The sequence below is a fragment of the Tyto alba genome, unplaced genomic scaffold (assembly GCF_018691265.1).
Source record: "Tyto alba isolate M040663 unplaced genomic scaffold, T.alba_DEE_v4.0 Super-Scaffold_3, whole genome shotgun sequence".
Classification (NCBI taxonomy): domain Eukaryota; kingdom Metazoa; phylum Chordata; class Aves; order Strigiformes; family Tytonidae; genus Tyto; species Tyto alba.
Genome location: NW_024881304.1, coordinates 2,529,146 through 2,551,686, shown reverse-complemented (window position 1 = coordinate 2,551,686; position 22,541 = coordinate 2,529,146). Strand labels below are relative to the sequence as shown.

The 22,541-nt window shown below is 42.8% G+C and overlaps 1 protein-coding gene across 1 annotated transcript; it reads right to left on the bottom strand.

Annotated features, from left to right (window-relative positions):
* Positions 1-495: 495 nt before the first annotated feature.
* Positions 496-20,822, bottom strand: ITIH4 (inter-alpha-trypsin inhibitor heavy chain 4). Its single transcript, XM_033004639.2, has 22 exons — positions 20,748-20,822; positions 18,152-18,312; positions 17,614-17,718; positions 16,788-16,950; positions 16,574-16,684; positions 16,361-16,489; positions 15,393-15,509; positions 14,643-14,811; positions 13,550-13,666; positions 11,872-12,053; positions 10,778-10,960; positions 10,075-10,214; positions 9,336-9,490; positions 8,791-8,823; positions 7,158-7,190; positions 6,494-6,547; positions 5,236-5,274; positions 4,657-4,770; positions 3,841-4,015; positions 2,223-2,377; positions 1,240-1,342; positions 496-658 (listed from the first exon to the last, which is right to left on the bottom strand). Exons 1-22 carry the CDS (start codon positions 20,820-20,822, stop codon positions 583-585), a joined length of 2,589 nt encoding a protein of 862 aa, XP_032860530.2. The 3' UTR covers positions 496-582.
* Positions 20,823-22,541: the final 1,719 nt, after the last annotated feature.

Here is a 22,541-nt window from a genome sequence, read left to right as displayed (position 1 = left end):
CAGCTTTGAATGTTGTTACAGAATGATCTTAAAAAGAGCCCTAATACAGCAAGACTGGTTGCTTGTTTTGTTTTTGTTTTTTTTTTTTTTCTCCATAAAATAAAACATGAGAGAAACAATAAACTAATACTGCTTTAAATTTCATACCCCTTCTACAAATCATGTAATTCAAGAACACTGTCATTTGTAACTGAATAGAGGGTATAAATTTTAGAAATCTATTCCTGTTTGCATGACACATTTGTTCAATTGGGTGATGCCTGTGCTTATTTTTATTCAGAAACCTAAGTCTGTGTGCCCATATCCAACTGTGAGCTGATAACGTCAATTTTATTTAGTTCATTCACATAAATCTTCAACAACATAACCACACTGAGTGTTAGAAACCATTTTAAAATAACAAACCACAAGCAAGCATGTTCTCATCTTGAAAGTATAATTATTTCGAGATAAAAGATTTGTGACATTTATATATAGTAACAGGTAAGGCTTTAACTGTGTGGTTTTCTTGATGAGATAAAGTATCAAAAATATTTGCAAGAGCATCATTTGCATAGTTTTCTTTCCCAAGAATACTCTTTTCTAGGGAGTTACATCTATTGACCAGCAGGAAACAGGATCACTGGTTGACTCAAGCCTGTAATCTTTCTTGTATTGCCTGAAACAAAACCAAAACAAGAAAAATTTATGATAAAGTAAGCACAGGGCAGGCCCAGAATGGACCTGATGTTTGCCGATGGTCCCGGGTCAGAGGGCCCGTGCGTGGGCAGAGCAGGCCCCTCTCCGCTCCCGGCGGCGGCGGCAGCGTGAGGTGGACACGCGGTGACAGCGAGCAGGAGCTGCGCGCTTGCAGCATTGCTTCCACAGCACAGGCACTAAAAGCAACTGAAGTGTAAAAATTTTTTTCTTGTGGTAAATCCAACTGAGGAAAACCCCTCCCCTCCCCATGTTAAGGAGGCAGCAGGACCTCACCTGATTTGACATTTATTAGGCAGAGCGTAGCCCCAGGCTGTTATTTTCCCCCCACTATGAAATAGGAGCCTTGCGTCCTGTAGCATCACTTAAGCAACAAATTCAAGTTGTTAGAGAAAAATTTAAGCAGAAGTTCCTAATATTCACACCAAAGAGGTGTATTCTTACAAACACTCCCTTAGTTTAATTTCCTCTGATCTCTGGCATTAGCTGATAAAATAAATCTCAAGGCATGTACATCACTCACCCTTATCCCATATCCATTACCTGGTAACTCTGTGCTCGGATCCAGACACACTTAGGAGCCTTTCGTCAGCTCTCTGATTGATGTTGGAATTATTCTCAAATTGTGCTTTTGAATAAAATTGACCTAAGCAGCAGACACACAAATTATTTAAAAATACAAAACATCTGAGTTTGTTGCTCATTTACCCCAAATGGCAGTTATAACACTAGGAAAGCAGCCATCTGCCTCAGAAAACAAACAAAAAAAGACCACACTTGGAAGCTCCCTCAGTAAATTAAGAAAATTCCCATGTTTCGGCTGTGATCTCGTTACCCCTAACACTCCTCCACAGAGACACTCAGACTTGCTCTGATGGGTTTTCATCTTTTTTTTTGGTTCTCTTTTGTTTTAAAATATGCAGCCTCTCCATTTGCAAAGTTTTTGAAACAACTTCAGCTGTAGTCCCATCAGGCTTTTTGGAGCTGAGATGTTCAGGACCAGCTGGCTTTCATTTTGTAACCCTGATTGCTTACAATTTTATGTCCATTATTTATAGTCCATTATTGGACATCAAATGAATTTGCTGCATAAATTATATCATTCCACAGCACTGTTGAGGTTAAGCCCAGCTATTATTTTAGTCTTATTTTAAAGTTTTATAAACCCACAATAGTCTATTTAGGGTTGTGCCACCGGTGAGCAGAAAAAGCATTGTGTTACATTTCCAGGGTAAGACCTCCCCTCTTCGCAGAGTAGGGACTGGATTGCTGTGCAGTAAAAGGTGATGTTAGATGTCTGAAAGGAACAAATTAAATGTGAAATTTCTCTAGAACCCCCTGAAATATAGCACTTCTGCTGCTTTGCCTGCCCATTGCTTTTCATGAGAGCTTGTCAGGACCCAGGGAAATAACATCTGAATAAGGATTTATGATGTGGCTGAAAAAAACCCCCACTATGTTGTCATTTCAGGATCCTAGTTACAAATTCATCCTTCCTTGCTGCATACATCTGTAATGATACATACCCATAACTCCACTGACTTTGTCAGAAAAACAGTTGGTGTTCAAGAAATAGAGCCCAAGGAAATCATCTGGAAACTTTACAAAGGAAATTTTTACTGTGACCGTATCAGATAATGATGCTGTAACGCTCCTTTCCTTTTCAACTGAGACTGTCAGCCTAGGAAGTAAATTATGACATTATTTCCAAGAAGATTATGAAGAAAGAATTATGTATTTAACTAGCTGAAATTAATTAATTAACATAATTTATTTTTTGCCTTTTGTCTCTTTGCAATTGCATTTTTCATGATCTGTTGGTGGGTATTTTTAAGCTAGAAATTATTAAGTAGTGTGTATTTTCTCTTTATGCTGCACACCAGATCTTTCCCATATCAGGTTAAATGCAAATACACCAACAGAGAAGAACTTTTTGCTGATGAAAACATGTTACCATCCATGACAAGCAATGCTTGGATGGAAAAAAAAAAGAGAGGGTTTTTTATCATTTTAATGAGGAAAAAAATATAGGCTAAATAAAATAATTAAATCTATTTTATGAACGAATCAAATATTTTTTTCTTGGATATTTCAAGTTTTTTCAGACCCTGCCTTTCTTCTGACCCATTAATGATATTTTGACCCCAGGTGGGCTTGCAGAGCACAAGCATCCGCTGTCATTTTTCCCCCTTGCAGCTTGGGTCAGGCAAAACCACAGCCACACGCGCTGCTGTACAAAGCTCTGCGGTTGCAAGGGCTCGGGAGCTGGTTTGAAGCAGGGGGATCACTCTGCTTGGCAGGCAACAAATTATAGAGGAGCATAAATCCAGCATGTTCTTGGCTCTGTTTGGATTACATAATTGAAAGCAGGTGTTTTAAGACTTCTGTTATTGTCTAGAACTGCCTATAAGGGAGGGAGTGCTGTGTGTCCTGTCTGCCCCAGACCAACAGCAAATTGTCCTGGAGGTTTATTCCGGTAATGCAAAAAAGCTGGTGGAACTGGCTACGTTCTGCTCTTTCCCGTGGTAGTGAAGGATCCTGCTCTAACTAGTCCAACAAAAGAAGTCTGCATTTAAAGCACACATTCTCCAACAGCGGGCATTTAGTTACAGACAACTGTTCAAACACTTTATGCCTTCCTATAAAAAACGCCAGCTGCTCAGATGTGAGTTATTGCTAAAACTGAGGAGAAAGAAAACTTTAGCCAGTGTGGAGCCAACTGATGTGTAAAAGAGACAGTAAATGTCACAGCCATCCCGTGGCAGCACTGGCTCTGCGGCTGGAGAATGCCAAGTGCCTGGTGGCATCTGGCACAGCGGTGGCACAGGGGCTGCTCTGCGCCGCAGCAGGTCCTCTTCTTTGGCAGATAAATGTTCTGCCTCTGACGTCGAAGCAGAACGGCAGGCTAGTGGTGCAGCAGTTGTGATTCTCTTACACAGGCATGGAGAATTAAAATCAAACCTTTTTTATTCTCCATATTTGAAATGGGGAATTGTGAAAGTGCCCTTCTTCCACTCATATAGATTACTCACCAGATAAGGACACAGAAGCACTTACTTGAAGCAAATGTGAAAGTAGAGGCCTGGATGCAAAAAGATCTGACACATTTTTAAGTTTGGAAAAAGGCAGGGTGATGTTTCTTACCCCTTAATGGTGGAGGTGACTGACTCCGTCCATGGCAGCCAAGTGCTCTTGTTATTGTGCCTTAGGACAATCTCATCCGTGGAGACATGGATTTGCACGGGGGGATTCACATAGTTAATGTCAAACTGTACAAAGTGATTTATTCTGTCCCCAAGATTCCCCGTCACAGTGAGTCCTTTAATAACATTGACACAAATTTGTCAAGTGACTGGGTTTATAAAGTATGACTGATCTTAATAAAACTGCTTCAACTTTGTTGCTAAAGCAACGTAAGGGTCTCAAATCTAGTTTTGGGAGGCAGAATACCCCAGATTTCAGATTCACATGCCCCCAAGGCTTTAGTGGGGACATCAGAGTCTGTTCACCCCCGTGTTGCCGCCTCCTCTCACAGAGGTGGCTCTGCTCTGTAATCAGAGCAGCTGACAACCGGCGCTTGGGGCCACGACTCTGGGTACAGAACCACAGGAAAAGTGCAGTGTTCTAAAAGCATGCATCTTTCTGTTAGCATGTAGGGACCGTGGGGTTTAAAGTCTCTGCATCTTCAGAAGCCCCCAAGGGCTGGGCAGAGGAAAAGCCCTTGGCCATGGAGGTGACCCACAACCAGACTTGTGAGAAGTGCCCTCAGCTGTTGCACAGTGAAAGTTAATATTGCCTAATAGAAAGGAAAACTTAACCACAGCCTCTCCTGTCACTGCAAGGCAGCAGGTATGATATGGCCCTTCATGAAAGGAGGTTATTCCCAAAGAAACCAACTGCTCTCATAGACCAGAGTGAGTCTCCTTGTCCTTGGTATCAGGGATAGTCTGGCTCACTCACCTTGCTCTGGATCTGACAGCAGGTGGACAGAGGGATGTGCTTTCCCATCAGTATTTAAACAGATTATTTCATTTTGTTTCGGTAATTGCAAAAGAAGCTGTGGATATTCATTGGCTGAAAAGTCAGAAGAACAATGTCAGCATGCAAAGAAAAATCTAGTCTGTGCCCTTTGGATAGGCACAGCAAAATTACTTAATCAATTTATACCTAAAGTATTGCTTATAAATTTTATAGAATAGAATGATTATAATCAACACAGTAATAATTATTGAAAAGCACACCCAGACACATCATCTTGATATGAATGAAGACAGCAGATTTTTAAACTTAGAGTTTATTAAGGACAATGAGTCGATAAAAAAGCTGAGCTGTTGGTGGTTATAGCCTTAAGCCAGTGAGGTTTTCCCATGCAATATGGGGATATTTTTCACTTATGTGGAAAGAACCAGCCAAGGTTTACAAGAAGAGGTAAAGGATTTTCGCAGAGTTGATGCAGTCATAAAAAACATTAGTGTATGAAAATCTGAACATTACAGGTATAGTAATGATTAAAATGGGACTAGTATATTTACTACTTACCAAGAGGTTGTGCTCTCGTTTTTTCTCTTAGCCTGGCAACTGAAATACTTAAAATTAGCAAGAAGAGTTTAATGAAACATTTTTCTCTAAGTCAGCTAATTAATCAGGAAGAATAGCAAGTTCACCGATGACTCCAAGCTGTGTGGTGCGGTGACATGCTGGAGGGCAGGGATGCCATCCCGAGGGACTTGGACAGGCTGGAGAGGTGGGCATGGGCAAACCTCATGGAGTTCAACAAGGCCAAGTGCAAGGTTCTGCCCGTGGGTCGGGGCAATCCCCAGCAAAAATCCAGGCTGGGTGAGGAGTGGCTGGAGAGCAGCCCCAAGGAGAGGGACTGGGGGGTGTTGGTTGACAAGAATCTCAACATGACCCGGCAGTGTATGCTTGCAGCCCAGAAAACCAACTGTGTGCTGGGCTGCAGCCAGAGCAGGGGGGGCAGCAGGGCCAGGGAGGGGATTCTCCCCCTCTGCTCCGCTCTGGGGAGACCCCCCTGCAGTGCTGGGGCCAGCTCGGGGGCCCCCAACAGCAGAAGGACACGGAGCTGCTCGAGCGGGGCCAGAGGAGGCCACAAAGATGCTGAGGGGGCTGGAGCAGCTCCCCTGGGAGGCCGGACTGAGAGAGTTGGGGGGGTTCAGCCGGGAGAAGAGAAGGCTCTGGGGAGACCTTATAGTAGCCTTGCAGTACTTAAAGGGAGTACAGGAAAGGTGGAGAGGGACTCTTTATCAGCGGGTGTGGGGATAGGATGAGGGGTAACAGTTTTAAACTGAAAGAGGGCAGATTTAATTAAATATAAGAAATAAATTCTTCCCTGTGCGGGGGGTGAGGCGCTGGCCCAGGGTGCCCAGAGCAGCTGTGGCTGCCCCCTTCCTGGAAGAGTTCAAGGCCAGGTTGGACGGGGCTGGGAGCAACCTGGGCTGGGGGAAGGGGGCCCTGCCTGTGGCAGGGGGGTGGGACCAGATGATCTTGAAGGTCCCTTCCAACACAAACCCTCCTGTGATTCTCTGAATACTGACAGAAGCCTTTTTTAGCAGAGCTCTTCACTGACTTCTATGGAAAGCTTTGCTTAAAACAAGTTGTCCCAATGGGGAAAAAAGAACAATGTCCAGTGCCTATTTCTCTTAGGATACACCGTGCCACTGGGGCACGCTCAGCCTGAGCTGCATGAGGTTTTAGAGCTGCGTTTTCAACAGCTGCCTTGTAGCTTTGAACTCAGCATGCCCCGCCCCATCTCTTCTCGCACGCAACTGTGAATAACTACCTACTGACAACAGCTTCTTGTTGCTGCCAGATTGGGGCTCAGAGCGCCATCGACCTGAAATAAAAGTTTTTTTCCAATGTTTCATTGGCTTGGGGTCATGCCTTGCATCTCCCTCCCCACCCTTTAAAACAGAGAATCCCTCCTGCCCATTGCCCACTGACTTTCTTGGATACAGCCCCAGGCGCACGTGTGCGGATCCTACACAGGCAGAGCCTTCTCTGCTCGGCGCTATGGGAGCTCTCAGCAGTGCCAGGCTCTGTCTCTGCAGTGCCCTGGGATTTCCTCCTTGCAGGGCAGGCATTGTCATCATGCAGATGGCTGTGTCCCACATTGGCTTCACACAGCAACCTCCAGGCCTGATAAATTATTTTTTTCACACCCGTTTCCTTCAGCTTACTAAGATATGCTTTTCCAGATCTTTCACGTTTATTTTCAGAAGGTATAATAATTCTTTGTTTCTGAAAACGGACTGAGATGGTTTTCAAAAGCTTATAATTCATTATAAAATATCTGTGGACTGAAATACATGTAATAATAACTAATTTGTATATCAAGTGAGCATCCAAAATCAAAATGTATTTATCAAAGTAATGTTGCTATGAACCTATATATGAAATGAACTTTATAAAATTATTCTGAATAAAAACATAGGAGGAACACTTACCAGGAGGCGATCCACTCCTCAGTCTATAAGCATCTAGAGAAATGAAAGAGAGTATCTGCATTCTATTCATGATTGTATTACATACCTTGCAGGAGCGTTTCAAACCTCAAAGCTGTAATTCTCCATCTGCATCTCTCTTCCTTTCCCAAAGTGAACTATCTGCAGTAATGAAGTCCACAGAGCATGAGCACTGATCCCTGGAAAACATTTCCAGCCAAAGGATGGAAATGGACAAAAACTACTAAGAACTTTGTGAGGAAGGGATTTTCAAAAAGGGGTTTGATTTCCTGCTAGATGCTGGGGGCTGCACCCTCCTTGCCTTGCGCGTGGGAACGGGGAGCAGTGGTGCCAGTGCAGCAGAGCTGCCCATCCCCGGTGCAAGGGCCGGTGCTCCTGGTGGAAAGAGGCACCGAGCACGGGAGGCTCTGCAAAGGGACTGGCTCCACGCAGAGCTACAGCACCAGCACAGGCTCACAACGTGGTCCCTCGGAGCACTGCACCTCCGGGCAAGAGCGGTTACTGGCAGTTAAAAATCAGATGAGCACAACATGAGAAGTTGCTACACCATCTACAAGAGCACATCAAAACCTGCCTTGGTCCCAGCAGTCCAGCATCCTTGTTGCCCCTTCCCCTCCCCAGCCACCCCAGCTCTGCTGGTCCATCACAACGGAGCACAGCGGTGCTCAGCAATGCTCTAGCAGGTACCAGCCCCAGGTCCAGTGGGGACATCCCTGTGCCCTTGAGCAGCCGTGCCTGCCCAACTGTCATACCAACGGAGGGCTTGGCACCTGCTGTGGAAACAGGTCATGCTGCAGACCTGTCCTCCTCTTGCAGCCAAAGGGAGCTCTGGGGGAAGGGCAGCACCAAGGCCCGTGTGCCCCCTGAGCCAGGCAGGGTGGTCGCTGGGCTCTGCTTCTGGGCAGAGAGTTTTCTGCTGTTAAATCCCCCAGTGCCACTTTGAAACAGGTAAACTTCAGAGAATGGGGCAGCATTACAATTGCCTCAATACATTTCTGTGAGAGAACTAGAGCAAAACCAGGGCTCTTCATCTATAAAAGTATTACTATTATGATGTATTCTCATAGCTGAGACTATCAGATTTATAATGCTGGAAGTTTAAAATTAATATTCAAACATCTATTATTTCCAGAAAGAGAAGAAAAAAAATACCTAAATCATCCTCAGAAGTCATTCCAAAATATCTTGAGCTTAATTTTTTGACAGATGCTTCACACATGGTAGGAAGAAGCAGAAAACTTCATTAGCACTGTTCACTTGAAGAACTACTTTTCCTCATGAGTAAAGACAATTTTGGCCTTTGAGACTTTCTGAATGGAAAATTTTCTCCCTTTGACAGTGTTATCCACCCAAACCCTGCACAAACCTTGGAAGTCATTGCTTACATTTTGCTTCACATATTTTTCCAAATCTCAGATACTTCCTTCTATAGAAGAACCACCATGAGCTCTTTTGATTTGCTTTGTTTGTTTGTTTGTTTGGTTGGTTGGTTTGGTTTGTTTTGGTTTTTTTGTTTGTTTGTTTTGGTTTGGTTTTTTTGTTTGTTTGTTTGGTTGTTTTTTTTTGTTACAGACTATTATGCAAATATGCTACTGAAAAAGAAGAAAACATTTACCTCCTACTGGAAAAATCCTGGGCTTCTCATTATCTAACACAAAGAAGAGCAACAGATTAGTGTCATATGGTCAATACTAAATGACTTTACCCATGTGCAAAACAGAAAATTGGGACAAGTGGGTGTTTGGCTTCAGGTGATGAGCTTTTTTTTGTGTTAAAGGATATGTAGATAAAGCGTATGCAAAATTCCTAACGATGGCATGTTTTCTCCCTTACATTCATTTTTCCACTTCAATGCTACAGAGAAAAGTGCAGAATCCCTTTGCTGTGGCAGGAATGCTGAGTACCAACTGTTAAACTACCTTTAGTTAATATTTAAACAAATTATTTTCAATTTCAATAATAGTGCCCGTTTCACCAATTCACCTTTTTTAAAAAAATCTGTATGTTTTATTTTGAAAGGAAGATATTCCCTGAACTCCTGCTACTAATGTGGCTTATTACGGTGTCGCATCACTATAAAATGAACCTATGTTGGAGGTCAACAACAAATCATCAACAACAGCAGCATATTTCAGGGGGGCAGTTTGATGCCTTATTTACCAGCTTCGGTGGGTTTGTTCGCCAGCTCCATCTGCTGCTGCTCAGCAGGTTTGGTGACCACCATGGAAGTGAAGGGCGTAACAAAGCTGTACCGCAGAGACAGCTCTAAGGCCTGCGCCTCAAGGGTTTTCTGGTCCTCTTCTTGAGCTGAAATACTAAAGTCTGTGTTAATGATGAAGAAATAACATATCGAGACTGTGAGCAGGTTGTCTTCAGATTCTTTTTCATGTTAGCTGTGTCTTAAGAGATATTTATTATTGAAGGGTGAGTAGTCTTATTGGGATAACTCATCTGTTCACATATTTAAAATTATGGATATGTTCAAATACATAAAAGTAATAGATACATGATGTATGAAATGTCTTATGGACATACTGTTCTCTTTACTGTCTATTTGCCATTCACTTGTCTACAGACAATATTTTTGAATGTGTAACAACAGCTCAACACAATCTATGCAATTTAAATTTATTTCATAGTAATGTCACGAAGAATATTTTATGTTTTCATGTGTATACACATATATATACACACACATTTAATGATACAGCGCTATCATAAACTGAAAGACACCTCATTTTCCTCATAATGTAGTATTCTTCCAGTATACTATATTTTTAATACTATCTGCAGAAATATTTCTGTTTCCTTGTGTTTTTCTGATTATATAATTTGTGAATAAGGAATTTGTGTTTTAAGGAGTTAAAAATTTGTAATACGAAACATTAAAGTTACTTACGATTTTTCCAGAAGCTGTTGAATGGTTAAGTAAGCCCACAGTCTCTCTATGAAATTTCCAAAGATGTAACTTTGATTTTGAAATACTTGCTCCTTCTCTTTGACATTTGCTTCTTCTTTAAGAGTCAAGTCACTAGCACGCTGAAGTGGGAGAAAACTGACCATCAAAAGAACAGTTCCAGACTTCTTTTATATTCACGTTATTAGACCTAAAAGAACATCTTTCAGTACCAAAGTGCCCTTTCTGTCCTTCAGTTTTGTCCTTTCCCATTTGTAAATGCAACACAAAACTAGAAAAGCAGCATGTATTTTGGATATGTATTTCTGGACTTGAAACAATGTTGAAAAAAGGAGGTAATAAATTGTACTATTTCAACATTTTTGAGGTGAAAAATTCATATTTCCTTCTTCATTCTAAAACTATAAACCAATTTCCTAAAAATGCTTGAAAGGCCAAATATTATGGTTTTGAAAGGATTAAAATTACTGTTTGTTTATTTATGGATATAGTTAAAGATTTTTTCTTTGTAGCAAATTCAGGAGGGGAAATTGTTTGAATTCTCAAATATTTTCCTAAAATGGGAAAACAGCTAAATGCCCAAATGTAGAGAACATATATTGCTTACAAAAGACTTCTTGAAGACTCAGATTACATCATAAAAGACAGAAGGGAGATATGTTTTTCACAGTTAGTAAACACTTACTGACTGAGCTTTAATTTCTACTGGCAAGAGATCAAGCTCATTGCTAATTTTTCCAGATACTATGATTTCAGATCCCTCAAAAAACAGCGTGAAAATGTTCTTGGTTAATCCCTCAATGGCATTTTCTGGATATTGCATTTCAATTTTCATTAATATTGGAGTAGCCACCTCTTGATAAAAGCCCTAAAGAGAAGCAGAGAGAGAGAGAGAGGGAGAGAGAGAGCACACACACAAATGACTGCAAAATTATGCGAGGTAATATGTTGATTGTCTAAAATCCCCTTTAAAAGAAGGGACCAAAGATTCTTCTTTAGCAGTATAAGACTGCTGCAAACCTAAAAAAAAAAAAAAGTTTCTTCCCAAGTTTCTGCACACCTTCTCCAGCCAGGCTGGTGATGCCATAAAACTGTATTTTCCATGGTAATTCAAGTACACAAGCAACATCCCCATTATCACCATCCCACCCAGTTAGGTGTTTTGCTTTAGCCACTTCTTTCCACATCTGATCTTTTAAGCTTGACTAATCTTGAGGATTAATCTTTCTTTTCCTGGACTGGCTCTGGCTTTAAGCAAATCCAGTCTTTGCACATCCAGTCAAAACAGGTAGCAGTGGCTTCCCAAAAGAGAATGACCAGAAAGTTATAGCCCTTCTCCAGAGGGACAGGAAAGACCCAGGCTGGTGGCACTGCAGAGCCCGTTTGACTGTAGGTGCCTCGAACTACCCACTGATTTCTAGGGAAACCATAACGAGCAGCTTCCAATGGTGGTACTTCAAGTGGTTTGAAATCAGACCCAAGAACAGAAGTTTTTCCACCATCATATCCCCTACACAATTTGTCTTTTTGCAGAGGCACAGAAATGTGTGAGTTTCCAGGTTTGTCCAAATGCAGCTGATTTGAGGAGGACTTAAATTCCGTGTCATATTTACGGTACAAACCCTCAGATACCCCCCAAATTGCTTTCCTCTCTCCCCCAAATTAACAGATAAACTCAAACCCAACTCTTCATCTCAGAAAATCCATGGGGTTGCTGCCAAGGCTACAAAAAAGCTGTAGCTGATAGATGGCTTTTCTGGTGTATTCCTTAGTCCTGACCTGTAGCTGCAAGGCTGCATCAGCGTTTTCATATATGCGACGTGCTATTCCCCCATTGCTTAGGGCCATTTTCTCCAGGAACTTATAACTGACATCAAACCCAAAGCCAAGGCAGAAAAGAGAATATTTCCCATTGATGGCTTCCTGAATGTTTTCTTGAATTACTTCCACGTTACTCTCACCTGTAATTGAAACAAGAACATACCCTTGTTTGTCTGGGTTTTTTTTTTTTCAAGTACAAAATGACATCAGCAGTTCAATGGAAACTTCTGCCTAAAGTATTTTAAAAATAATTCAGAATAAAATATTAAAAATATATGGGATAGCATTCCATTAATTGAATTGGAGATGAAGGCACTACTCTGCATATGGAGTGCCAGAACCTGATTCCCCCCTTAATGACTTTTACTAACTGGTACTCATGCCATCATGATTAAGTGCAAAATATTTTACAAGATTACTGGGGCCAGAGGAAGATTTTAGGACAAAGGGGGCACACGCTACAAGTTAACAGCACAAGGGATGGCTGGGAAGACAAGTGCCATCCATAAAAATTATATGCGTGAATCCAGGGAAGAATGGATTGGTTAACGGTGTAACTCAGACAAACTGCAAATTAACTCAGCAATGCTTCTCTCCCAGCCCCTTCGCATGAAAAGGGAAAAAATTTTCACACCACCATCTTATCCCATTTGAACAGCCACGGATGGCTCCGTATGGAGAGCTCCTCTATCAGTATTTCCAGGCAGGAACTCTCATGGGAGCAGATCAGATTTTTCTCTTTCAGCCTGCTTTGCCAGGGAAGGCAGCATATGCAATAACGCTGCATGTATTCGCCTGGCACTCCACCCTGGCCTGATTTCGAGCCAACTTGTGGATGTGCAGTGTGCTCAGGGTTATTTGAGACTCACTGTGGCTGTGCTGAGCAGGCAGCACCGTGAGCTGAATTAAATTAACAAAATCCAAACAAATAAACCAACCCCAAAGCAGTAAGGATCACATGATCTGAAAGGCAGACTGATCTTATTAGAGGGCTTATAGCTGAATTAATATTGCTGGCCTCTGAGAGATGCTGGTGCCACATGAAACTTAGACAAACTCGTGTTCAGAACAAGTGCTCTTTGTGCCATTGCGTTGGGAGATACTGTTTATTTAACCCAGTATTTTCCTCTCAACCCTCTGGTTTGTGCTATCACAGTTGATCATTAGTTAAGAGCTAGACATGGAAAAGAATACAAAACAAGAGGCACCTTGAAGGTATCTCAAGTTTGGGGCAAGGAGGGTGAAGAAATATAAGCAATAACTGCTCAAATGGGACCATATATAATACATGCAGAATGTCCATGTTTTGGCTCTAAGGACTTTACTTTCATGTTTCAGCTATACCTGGAGTATCTCCAACAATTCTCTCAAGTTTATAAAGTGGGAAGTGAATGGTATTTAGCAAAGCATTTCCCAGCTAAAGGACATATAGTCACGGGCAGGCAGGCTCTGCCATCACTTCTTACAGCCCTTGACAAAGTCCTCTCATAATTATCCTCTCTCTGACACAGATCCAGCGATAGCCCAGGCTGCTTGTGCCGAAGCTCTTCTGAAACACAGACTATGTCTATCAACATCTGGGATGCAAGTGTAAAAAAATCAAGAAGAGAGAGGACTGAGGCTAGTATTTACTCACCAGAAGTGGGCTGGCCGTCTGTCAGCAAAATAATCATGGAGACACTCCGTTCTGGCAGCCTCTTGGCTTTATCCAGCACGCTCACGGCAGTCAGCAGGGCACGACTGATATCTGTGCCTGTAATGAGAAAGCAGGCATCACTCACCTAAAGAGGATAATCATCTGAAGAAATTGGTGCATTTCATCTGCAGAGGCCCTGCAGAGTTGTTTAAAGTTTTCTGAGGGAAGTAATCCTTCAGAGAGATGAGGATTTAGGGGTTTAGCCTACTGGGCTTAATTATAGTGTATAATATTGCAATGGCAGTGCTGGAGTATTCTTTTGGGAGCATTTTCCACACATATGTCATGGGAAATACAAACATGTCTAGAGCCATTAAAAAGTGCTTAAATAAACATACTGTCATCTGTTAACCTACATTTAAGAAATATCTCCTAGCCTTATTTGGGAAGTGAAAGAAAAGAGCTGGGCACAGGTGGGCTTATTGGTGTTAGCGCCTGGGATAAGAAAACCTACATTAATATTAACAGCATAACATTAACAGGAGATTTAGACTTTTAGAGGCATTTAAAACTAAAACTGCCTAAGACTGTGCCTGGAACTGAGTGATGCAGCAGTTGAAATATTTCATGCCTATTTTGACTCTTTTGTTTCCATAGTGTGGCTTATACAGGAGTATAACTGGATGCATTTTATTTTAAAATGAGACTCTTGATATTAAAAAAATTAGCAAATTGCTATCAAATGTTGAGTGAATTGCCATCTTTCTGTAGAAAAAAAAATGTACCATCAGGAAATCTTCCAACCATCTCTGTTCTAAAAACCTGAAACAAAACTTTGTGGCTTGTATTGTTCATAGATGTAACCATCTCTCTATATATCCATATCATAATGTAGTCACCAGTCCATCCATTCCTATAACCAACCTTTTTATCCCACTTATCACTCTTAAGTGTTAAAAACTTAGTTGCTTTGTGACCATTGATGGTAGTTCTGTGGCAGTATATGATTAATAAAAATAATATTTTTCTAAGAAATATATTATACTGGGTGCACGTTTGTGGTTACAAGAAGCATCTTGGTGGTGCCTTGTACCTCCACTAGCGGAAAGAGTTTGCACGAATCCTGCAGCACTTTTCACATTCTCTGCAGTGGCTTGCAGCAAAGAGCCCTTCCATTCCACCACTTTGCTGTTAAAGGTGATAAAGCTGAAATGATCTTCCGGGCGGAGGTCTTTCAAAATCTTCAACAGGGCATCCCTTGTCTGTTCCACAGAGAAAACAATCACTTTGAATATTTCTAATTCTCTGCCAGAACTGGGATTTGAATTTCAATATATTAAGGGGGTTTCTCTACAGCACTATTCAAGATGCAGCCCAATGCCATTATTAAGCCCTAACGGTATTTTTCAGGTTGAGACCATAAGAAATGGCCAAGTCGCTTAACTTGTAGACACAAAACCCCCACCTGTGAGGGCTGTAACAGGCTTGTCTGCTCTCCAGCAGAGCTGCATACACAATCATCAATAAAACTAAACCAGACAAATTAGTTCTTTAAACTTCATTAAAGAAAAAAAATAGAAACAAAATATCCTGCGAAGATAGAGACAGGAAAAGTGCTCACTGCCTTAGTGTTCAATACCTGTGAGAATGGCCATATCAGAAAAGTATTGCTCTTTAATAGCTTAAATCTGTGCGCATGTATTTTCAAGCTTTTCTATATGTATGGAAATTTTGCTGTGTACAAAACCAGCATGTGTTTCAAAATTAAATTCACAGTCACTCCCTTGCAAAGCTGGTGTGTGTGACTGATGCAAGCAGAAGTCAGTACTTTGAGATAAGTTACCTGTTCAATTTTTCTGCCTGCCATGGAGCCACTCCGATCTATAACGAAGATGACATTTTTGGGAAACACTGGCAGCTCATGGGGTGCAAAATAGTGCACAAAATACCCATTGACAATCTGAAATACAGAATGTGAAACCATGTATAAGATTGCATCTAAATAAATAAACATGCATCTTAACGTTCTGGCATAGCCAGAAGAGGGGCGCATGCTCAGCATTCTATTCTTTTAGATAAGCCCAAATCAAAGAACCATTAAAATGTATTTCCTAGCTGGAAGGGAGATTATCTGTAGAGAACAAATTACAAGAGAACAGCATATATATATTACATACCTCAGTGCCATATGTATTATATATCTGTATTATCACTGTATTATCACCTTACCTCTTTATTATCATCTATGAGCACATCTCTGCTCATTGACTGTGACTGCCATAGCTTAGCACATCCATGTATGCTTCATTAGTGAAATGGTATGGAAAATAATGTGTTTTATTCCCTAGGATATACATTGGTCTATAAATATTGTTAAGTTCCTGCTTTCTTTAGTTATGCCTCAGTTGTCAGAAAAAAACAAAAGAAAACCATATAGTCATTTTAATAGTTATACAAATCACATTTCTCTAAATGTCGTTTACAAGAAGCCACTAATACACCTTAGATCAGTTAAAATAATAAAAAAAAGAATGTAAAGATATATCTGTAAAATGGCAATATGAATTTGGTATTGAAACAAAATTTGAAAGAGTGATTTTTTTTTCATGGATGATCCATTCTCGCAATGTGCCTGGTGTCTCTGGGGATTACTGAACATTGTCGTCAGTTTCTGCTGACCCTGGATTAGTGGAAATAGCTTTTCCTGTCACTCCTGGTGTTTCAAAGTAAATGCTGCTGTTTTGCTGACTGCACTTCACATTCAGATGTATCTGTGATCTGAAAGCATTTTTGTTTTTATTTCTTTTTTACCTGTATATCACCTGCAGTGGCACCTCTCTTAACATCATACCGCACAACAAAATCACCATTGAGGAGGGTTTCATCAAGTTCAGGATTTGTTTTCTGTTGATCTACAGTTGGCTTAAATAAAATATGAGCCTGCAAAGCCATCAGAAGAAAAGATTTAAAGCAACTTCACTTAAAGCTGCCACCGGCAGTAACATCTGGCAGCTGCTGCTTTACCTTGGTTTCATTCTGCACTTTTGTGAGCGCCTTAGTTAACTCATTTGTCATGAACGTGCTGTCTGTCTCCAAGAAGCGTATGCCCTGGGGCTCAAAGATGTGCACGTCAATCTGACAGCGGAGAAGAAGTCAGCATCAGCATCTCAGAGTGAACACAGCCGTGCCCAAAACCCAGGGCACTGCTCCCCGCCCGGCCCTCACCGGGGCAGCTCACCTGGAAGTGCTTAACAAGCTGCTTCGGTCGGACCTTGATCAGCAGCTCGAACTTCCCCAGCTGCCTCTTCAACAGCTCCTCATATGTCAGCTCAAAAGTGACTTTGCTGGCAGCTGCAATGCTGACAGACACGTGAAACTGCTCCAGCTTTCTGCCTGTGATTCTGGGGAGGGGGGAGAACAGAGATTTACCTCCCAGGGGGAAGGTTTGCTTGTGGTAGCCAAAGTTGATGAAGTGTGCTACATTATGGCCAAGGGGCCACAGGGAATAAAGCAAAAAAGAGTAGTAGTAAATCTTATTCATCATAGGGAAGATCTTTTACATTGCAGGTGGTATTATATACAACACATATATTACATTAGTGTGCCACGGGTGCTGCGTATACAAGCTGAGAAATGGAGCAGAAGCCTCTGCATGCCTCAGACTGTGATGAAGCAGAACTGGGATTGAATATATAGAAAGCATAGATTACATATACCCTGAAAGCGTGATGTCTGCTCAAGTGCCACAGTCCTCTGTGCTTGTGGGGAAGCAGACTCAGTGACCGAGAATCATCCCAGCCCAGTGAGGTGCTCCCAGGTGACAGCAAGCCCCAGGGCAACATTAAATGGTAGCACCTCCCACTGAAACCCATTGCGGGACCAGATAAATCATACATATATATCTATATCTCTATATATACCCTGTCCCTCCCAACAAGAACCCAAGGCTGCTTTTCACATTTATCCCCACTGAGATAGGCTGGCTCCAGGGTTTAACCCGCTCCCCACCAAATAAGAGGCCAAGGAAGAGTGCTGGAGCAGCCTTACTGAAGACAGCAACGTACTTAACGAGGCCGGCGCTCTGCCCACGGGAGACCGCTGTGTCATATTCCTTTTGAGCAGAAGCTTTCTCCTTTATTATTCCCGGATATACTTTACCATCGATGGACCTGTTTGGTTTCCATAAAAATTAATTAATATTAGAAGAAAAGCCCTGGGGAAAGAAACAACAGGAACACTGCACTTTGTGGCCCTTGTGGAGGGACACACTATTTGACTCCCACATCCCTCCCCGACCAGGAGGGTGCCAGGAGCCACCACTACAGCACAGCCCTCCTCCTTGCAGGGTCTTGGGGAGGCTGGAGCACAGGTAACACCATCACCAAGCACATTTGTCACCCACCCCGTGCAGCTGGCAGCCTTGCCCTGGCCACCTTTCTTCTATTTGGCTGCCTACTACTTTGTCCCACAGAGCATTTGGTGCAGGACCCTCCAGAGCTCAGCTCTGTGCTTTTTGCTCAGCATCTCCTGAGAAGAAAGATGAACCCCACTCCCAGTCCCCAACGCTGCCTCCTTCACACCACAGGTAAGGACTGGTCCTACATGGAGAAGTTGGTGATGAAGGCTGTCTTAGGTAACTCCACTTCAAAGGTTGCCTCTCTGGACTCATTCGCTTGGTTGACAATTTTGCTGGTGATGACGGTGTGAGCAAATCGCGATGTGACCTTGCAATCCACATGGAGGCTGTAGATTTCGATAGCATGCTGGGAAAAAAATAAACAGGCTGAAACAGAAACACTGTTTTTTGCTCCTAAGAAGTTCTTGCCTGGGTGATGTTATTGAAAAAGTTTGATGATGGAATCAACTGTTAGAAGGTCTGGCTCACAGTGGGGAGGGGGAATTGTCCATGACCAGATTGGCCATCTGCTTATTCACATCTCTGCAGCTGAGATCACAGCCCCACGCAAAATCTGCAGCTACATCTGTGTGTTGTTGTTTCACAGAAGGCTTCTGCCAAGCCTTTTTCTGTGGCCTTCTCTCCTTGGGGTACTCTGAAGCAGCTGCTGTGTCACCCCAATACATTGCCTAAGATTAATCTCAGAAAAATCAGATGCCTCTTTAAGTGCTCGACTCACAAAAAGAGACCTGCTAGCTTTTTGAGCAACTGTTTATTTGCTCTCCCAGCTGTTGACTTTGCTGCATGTTCTTCAGCTCAGTGCCTTGTGTCACATATGTCATTTAGCAGGTTTGAAACCCCATGTGGGCCTCCAACCCCTCGCTGGTTGCACAAGCAGGGATGCCCTTTGAGCACTTGTATTCTCTTGGGCTGGTGCTTCCAGGGCCCCCAGCACTCGAGGGAGGAGGGCACTGTGCTGGAGCTGCCTGGGAATACCCCACGGAGTGGCTGGACTGGGAACTGCCCGCAGCACCTGCCTCTATAAACACCCTCCTTTTGCATTTGGGATGTCTATTTTAAAGGCCCTACCCCTGTTTCAGCAGTGACACTAAGAAGGGTTCATCTGGATATCACCAGCCTCAAAATAGTCCAATAGTTTATTAAAGCAAAAAAGCTCAGCATCAGAGCAGATCACTGCACTTCTATTTTTACTTTTCTAGCCTCACAAATCTTTTGAATGGCTAATTGATCTTTAGTTTTTTTGGTAATTCATCTCCTGTACTTTGTTCACCAAATAATAGCATCTACTGGCCTCTTCTTAGTAGGGCACTGGCTGAAATTCAAAAGTTTAATCAAGCCTAACATGGCCATTCAATACAAAGCTGTGATCACAGCTTTGTGCTTGGGCATCAGGTCAGGAGGTGCCACAGCCAATGCCATGTCGGTAATGGATGGCTGTTTCTTTTTTCATTATATGTTACCAGAGCGTGCTCCATCTCCTGATGCCTACTGACAATCCAGGACAATTGGATAAAACCCAGAAATATTAATTGACAGAACAATTTCCTGATCCTGACAGTTTGGATGCCTCTCCCTGCTGCCCACCTGCAGCTGGAGCTCTCCCTTCCCAGGCCAGGACCATCTCTCTCAGGAATGTCTCTTCCCAAAGGCTCTCTGAGTATTCCCGAGTACCTCTGCTCATGTTTGCTGCCCTGCCATGCTCAAACCTGCCCATGGCACGTTCAGAGGGGACGTTTTGCCACGACTGAGGAGCCCCAAGCCATGGCTCACAGGGCAGTGCAAGCACATGGTGGCCATCGGTGCCCCTGAAGCATCCTCCGGCACAGGAGGAGCTTGACCTGTGCAAAACTCCTCTGCAAAATCCACCCTGCTGCCACGTGCTGAAGAGATGCTGCGGGCACAAGGGGACAGGAACCCGCATCTCCTCCGCTCACCCAGCCCCAGCAGCACTTTAGGCTGTGACCAGCACAAACGAGCGTGCAGAGGGGTGCAGCATGGTGAGGGGCATCACTGTGCCCTTAACGAAGGGGGTGGGAGAGGACCAGACCCGGGTGTGTACCCGAAAGCAGTGGAGTGCAGCTTGGGGCCACTCCCCAAGGCACCGCAGGCCCATACACCACATCCACGGCTTCCTGCAGAGCCCTTGGACGCCTCTGCAGCAGCCACCAGACCCGTCCCTGCCTCCCAGAAGCCCATCTGCATTTTGGTTGCATTTCACAGTTTCCTGAATAGGCATAATGGAAATAAAAAGTTTCCAACATAAGGTTTCCTCTGTTTCTCTAATATTGATATTTTTAAATCAAGACCAGTCACATGCACCCTGAGAGATGATCCAAAACACAGTTTGCTCCTCCAGATGGTACAAATAACTGTCTACTCCCCTCTTTTCTGTTTCACATAAATTATTAAATGCCTGTCAGAAACCTCCTGGCACTGCAACAGTCCTTGTTTGGTCCTGCTGTAATGGCACTGTGTCAAGATCCAAACCTCATCTGGTGGCCGAGGGAGACCCATTCACCCATCAAATTTGATATTTTACATCCCTACAGAAGAATGTGATCAGACACACCTGCAAATGCTCTCCTGCCACTTTTATACTGTTACAGCCCAAACAACCAACCTAAAAGGATCTAAAGCTCTGAAATCACAACACACCTGAGGATTCACAGGTGGTGGTTACCAGAGGAGATACCAGCATTACCTGGCCACCTACCACAATACCACTGGATCACCAAATAAGCAAACAAGATATTGTTAAAAAAATATATATATAGCAAATACCTTTTGAGCAATAGTTTCTGCTAATACTACGAGTGAGGAAAAGACCATCAAAGCGAGCAACATTCTCTCCTCCATTTTGGAAAGATCAGATTTTCAAATGAAAACTCTGTTTATCTTATTCAGTTAATGAGTAACTTGTACTTAGGGATATTATGTAGACTTTGAAGAGACTCAGAAACTTAATATTTACATGTTAAATATTACAGGTAAAACTTGGACTCAGTTAAAGTTTATTTTTCCGACAGATCTTTGCTGTTAAACATTAGAATTTTAATGTTTCATAAATCATAAATTTAAGAAATCTTTAGGTTTTCTTTTTAAACTTAGATCTCACTGTGGCACATGAAATCCCACAGGGAGATGAACTGGCCTGTGCAACAAAGCTGCAGTTTTGGATGCCTGAATCTTTACCATATCCAGCAGTAGTAATACGAGAAAGCACATCCTGAAATGTTATCTCAGGCACTTCAGAGATTTGGAGACTGCCAAGACATGCAACATCCACATGAAATTTTACAGCTGGTGACTTCTTCAAACCTTGTGCCTTCCTCCCCGCCTGGCCCATGAGAGGTGTGGAGTGGGCCTCCTGAAACATCCCTTCTTGCCTCCTCTGACAGGCCATAATCCTTGTTTTGTCAAGTAACAAAGTCAGTTGTGGCTTGTCATCAGCTAAGCGGTAGAAACAAAGTAATTAGACCTTGCCTGGACTCCCTGGGAAGAGAGGGTCTGTCAGTGCCCGTACATATGTGTGTGTAAGTATACAAAGATGACACAAACCACCCCAAAACCAGTGCAACAGCAGCTGTGCATGGGAGCATATCTGGCCTTGTCCAGCCCTAACACAGCTGCAACATATCCAGCCAGGGATTCTGCACAGCTGCCCTTAGCCCATGCGCTCAGCAGCACTGTTTGCACAAAAGGCTCGTGCTGGGAGAGCTCTGCACCTGACTTTACCTTGAAACTGAGGAAATTCTCTTACGAGTCCACTGTTTTACACACATATAATTATGGACAGTGTTATATTAATATATATAATTCCTAAAATACATGCTCACTCATCTGGTGTTTAGGTAGCCTCCTAACTCAAGACAGGTGGCACGACTATTCAAAAGATATTTCTCCAGCTGAGTAGTTGTAATGTCTGACTTTTCTACAAAGCATTTTAAACACACTGTAGGAAAATAATTGGTGTTTTAGGCATTGGGGTAAACAGAACCTGGTCAGAATCCATTTCAAACGTTTCTCTCCTGAGCTCTACATCTGGGGAAATTAAGGTGAGAAATGAGGGTCGAGGAGCAAACTGTCATGAGCTATTGCTGTGCTGCATGCCTGGGGTGCTTGTCCAGGGCTTGCCTGGTTTATTGGAAAACTTTCAGAGAGCTTCCTTTGTTCATTCATTCCCAGTGCAAGAAAATATAATGTTTTAAATCTTGAAAATATCAATAGGACAGGAAAAATAACATCCCCTGTGGCTGTAGTTCAGAGGATCTCTTAGGCATATGCAGCTGTTGCATCAGCCCTCGGTTCCTGTATGTATTTATATGAACGTACATATACAGGTATGTTAAAGTGTAACCAGCTGGCACTGTGGAGAGATGCTACCTGGGAAGAAGCCCTCTTCCCTCAGTCCTGAGCAAGTGAAGGCTGAATCCTGCCCTCCCAGTACGATCTCCCTGCCTGCCTGCCCTGTGCTGGCAGCTTCAGATAGCAGATAGCCCTTTCTCAACTAAACCTGCAGACTTTCCACTCAAAACCACTTTTTCATATTGCTTTTTGACAGCATCTTTCACCTTA

Excerpts from the sequence above, each read along its gene's own strand:
- ITIH4 (XM_033004639.2), bottom strand. The coding sequence starts at position 20,822 with ATGGAGGAGAGAATGTTGCTCGCTTTGATGGTCTTTTCCTCACTCGTA. Across the intron at positions 18,313-20,747 it reads CAGAAACTATTGCTCAAAAG|CATGCTATCGAAATCTACAG; the intron begins GTATTTGCTATA and ends TTTTTTTCCCAG. Across the intron at positions 4,016-4,656 it reads GCTGTCAGATCCAGAGCAAG|GACTCACTGTGACGGGGAAT; the intron begins GTGAGTGAGCCA and ends ATGTTATTAAAG.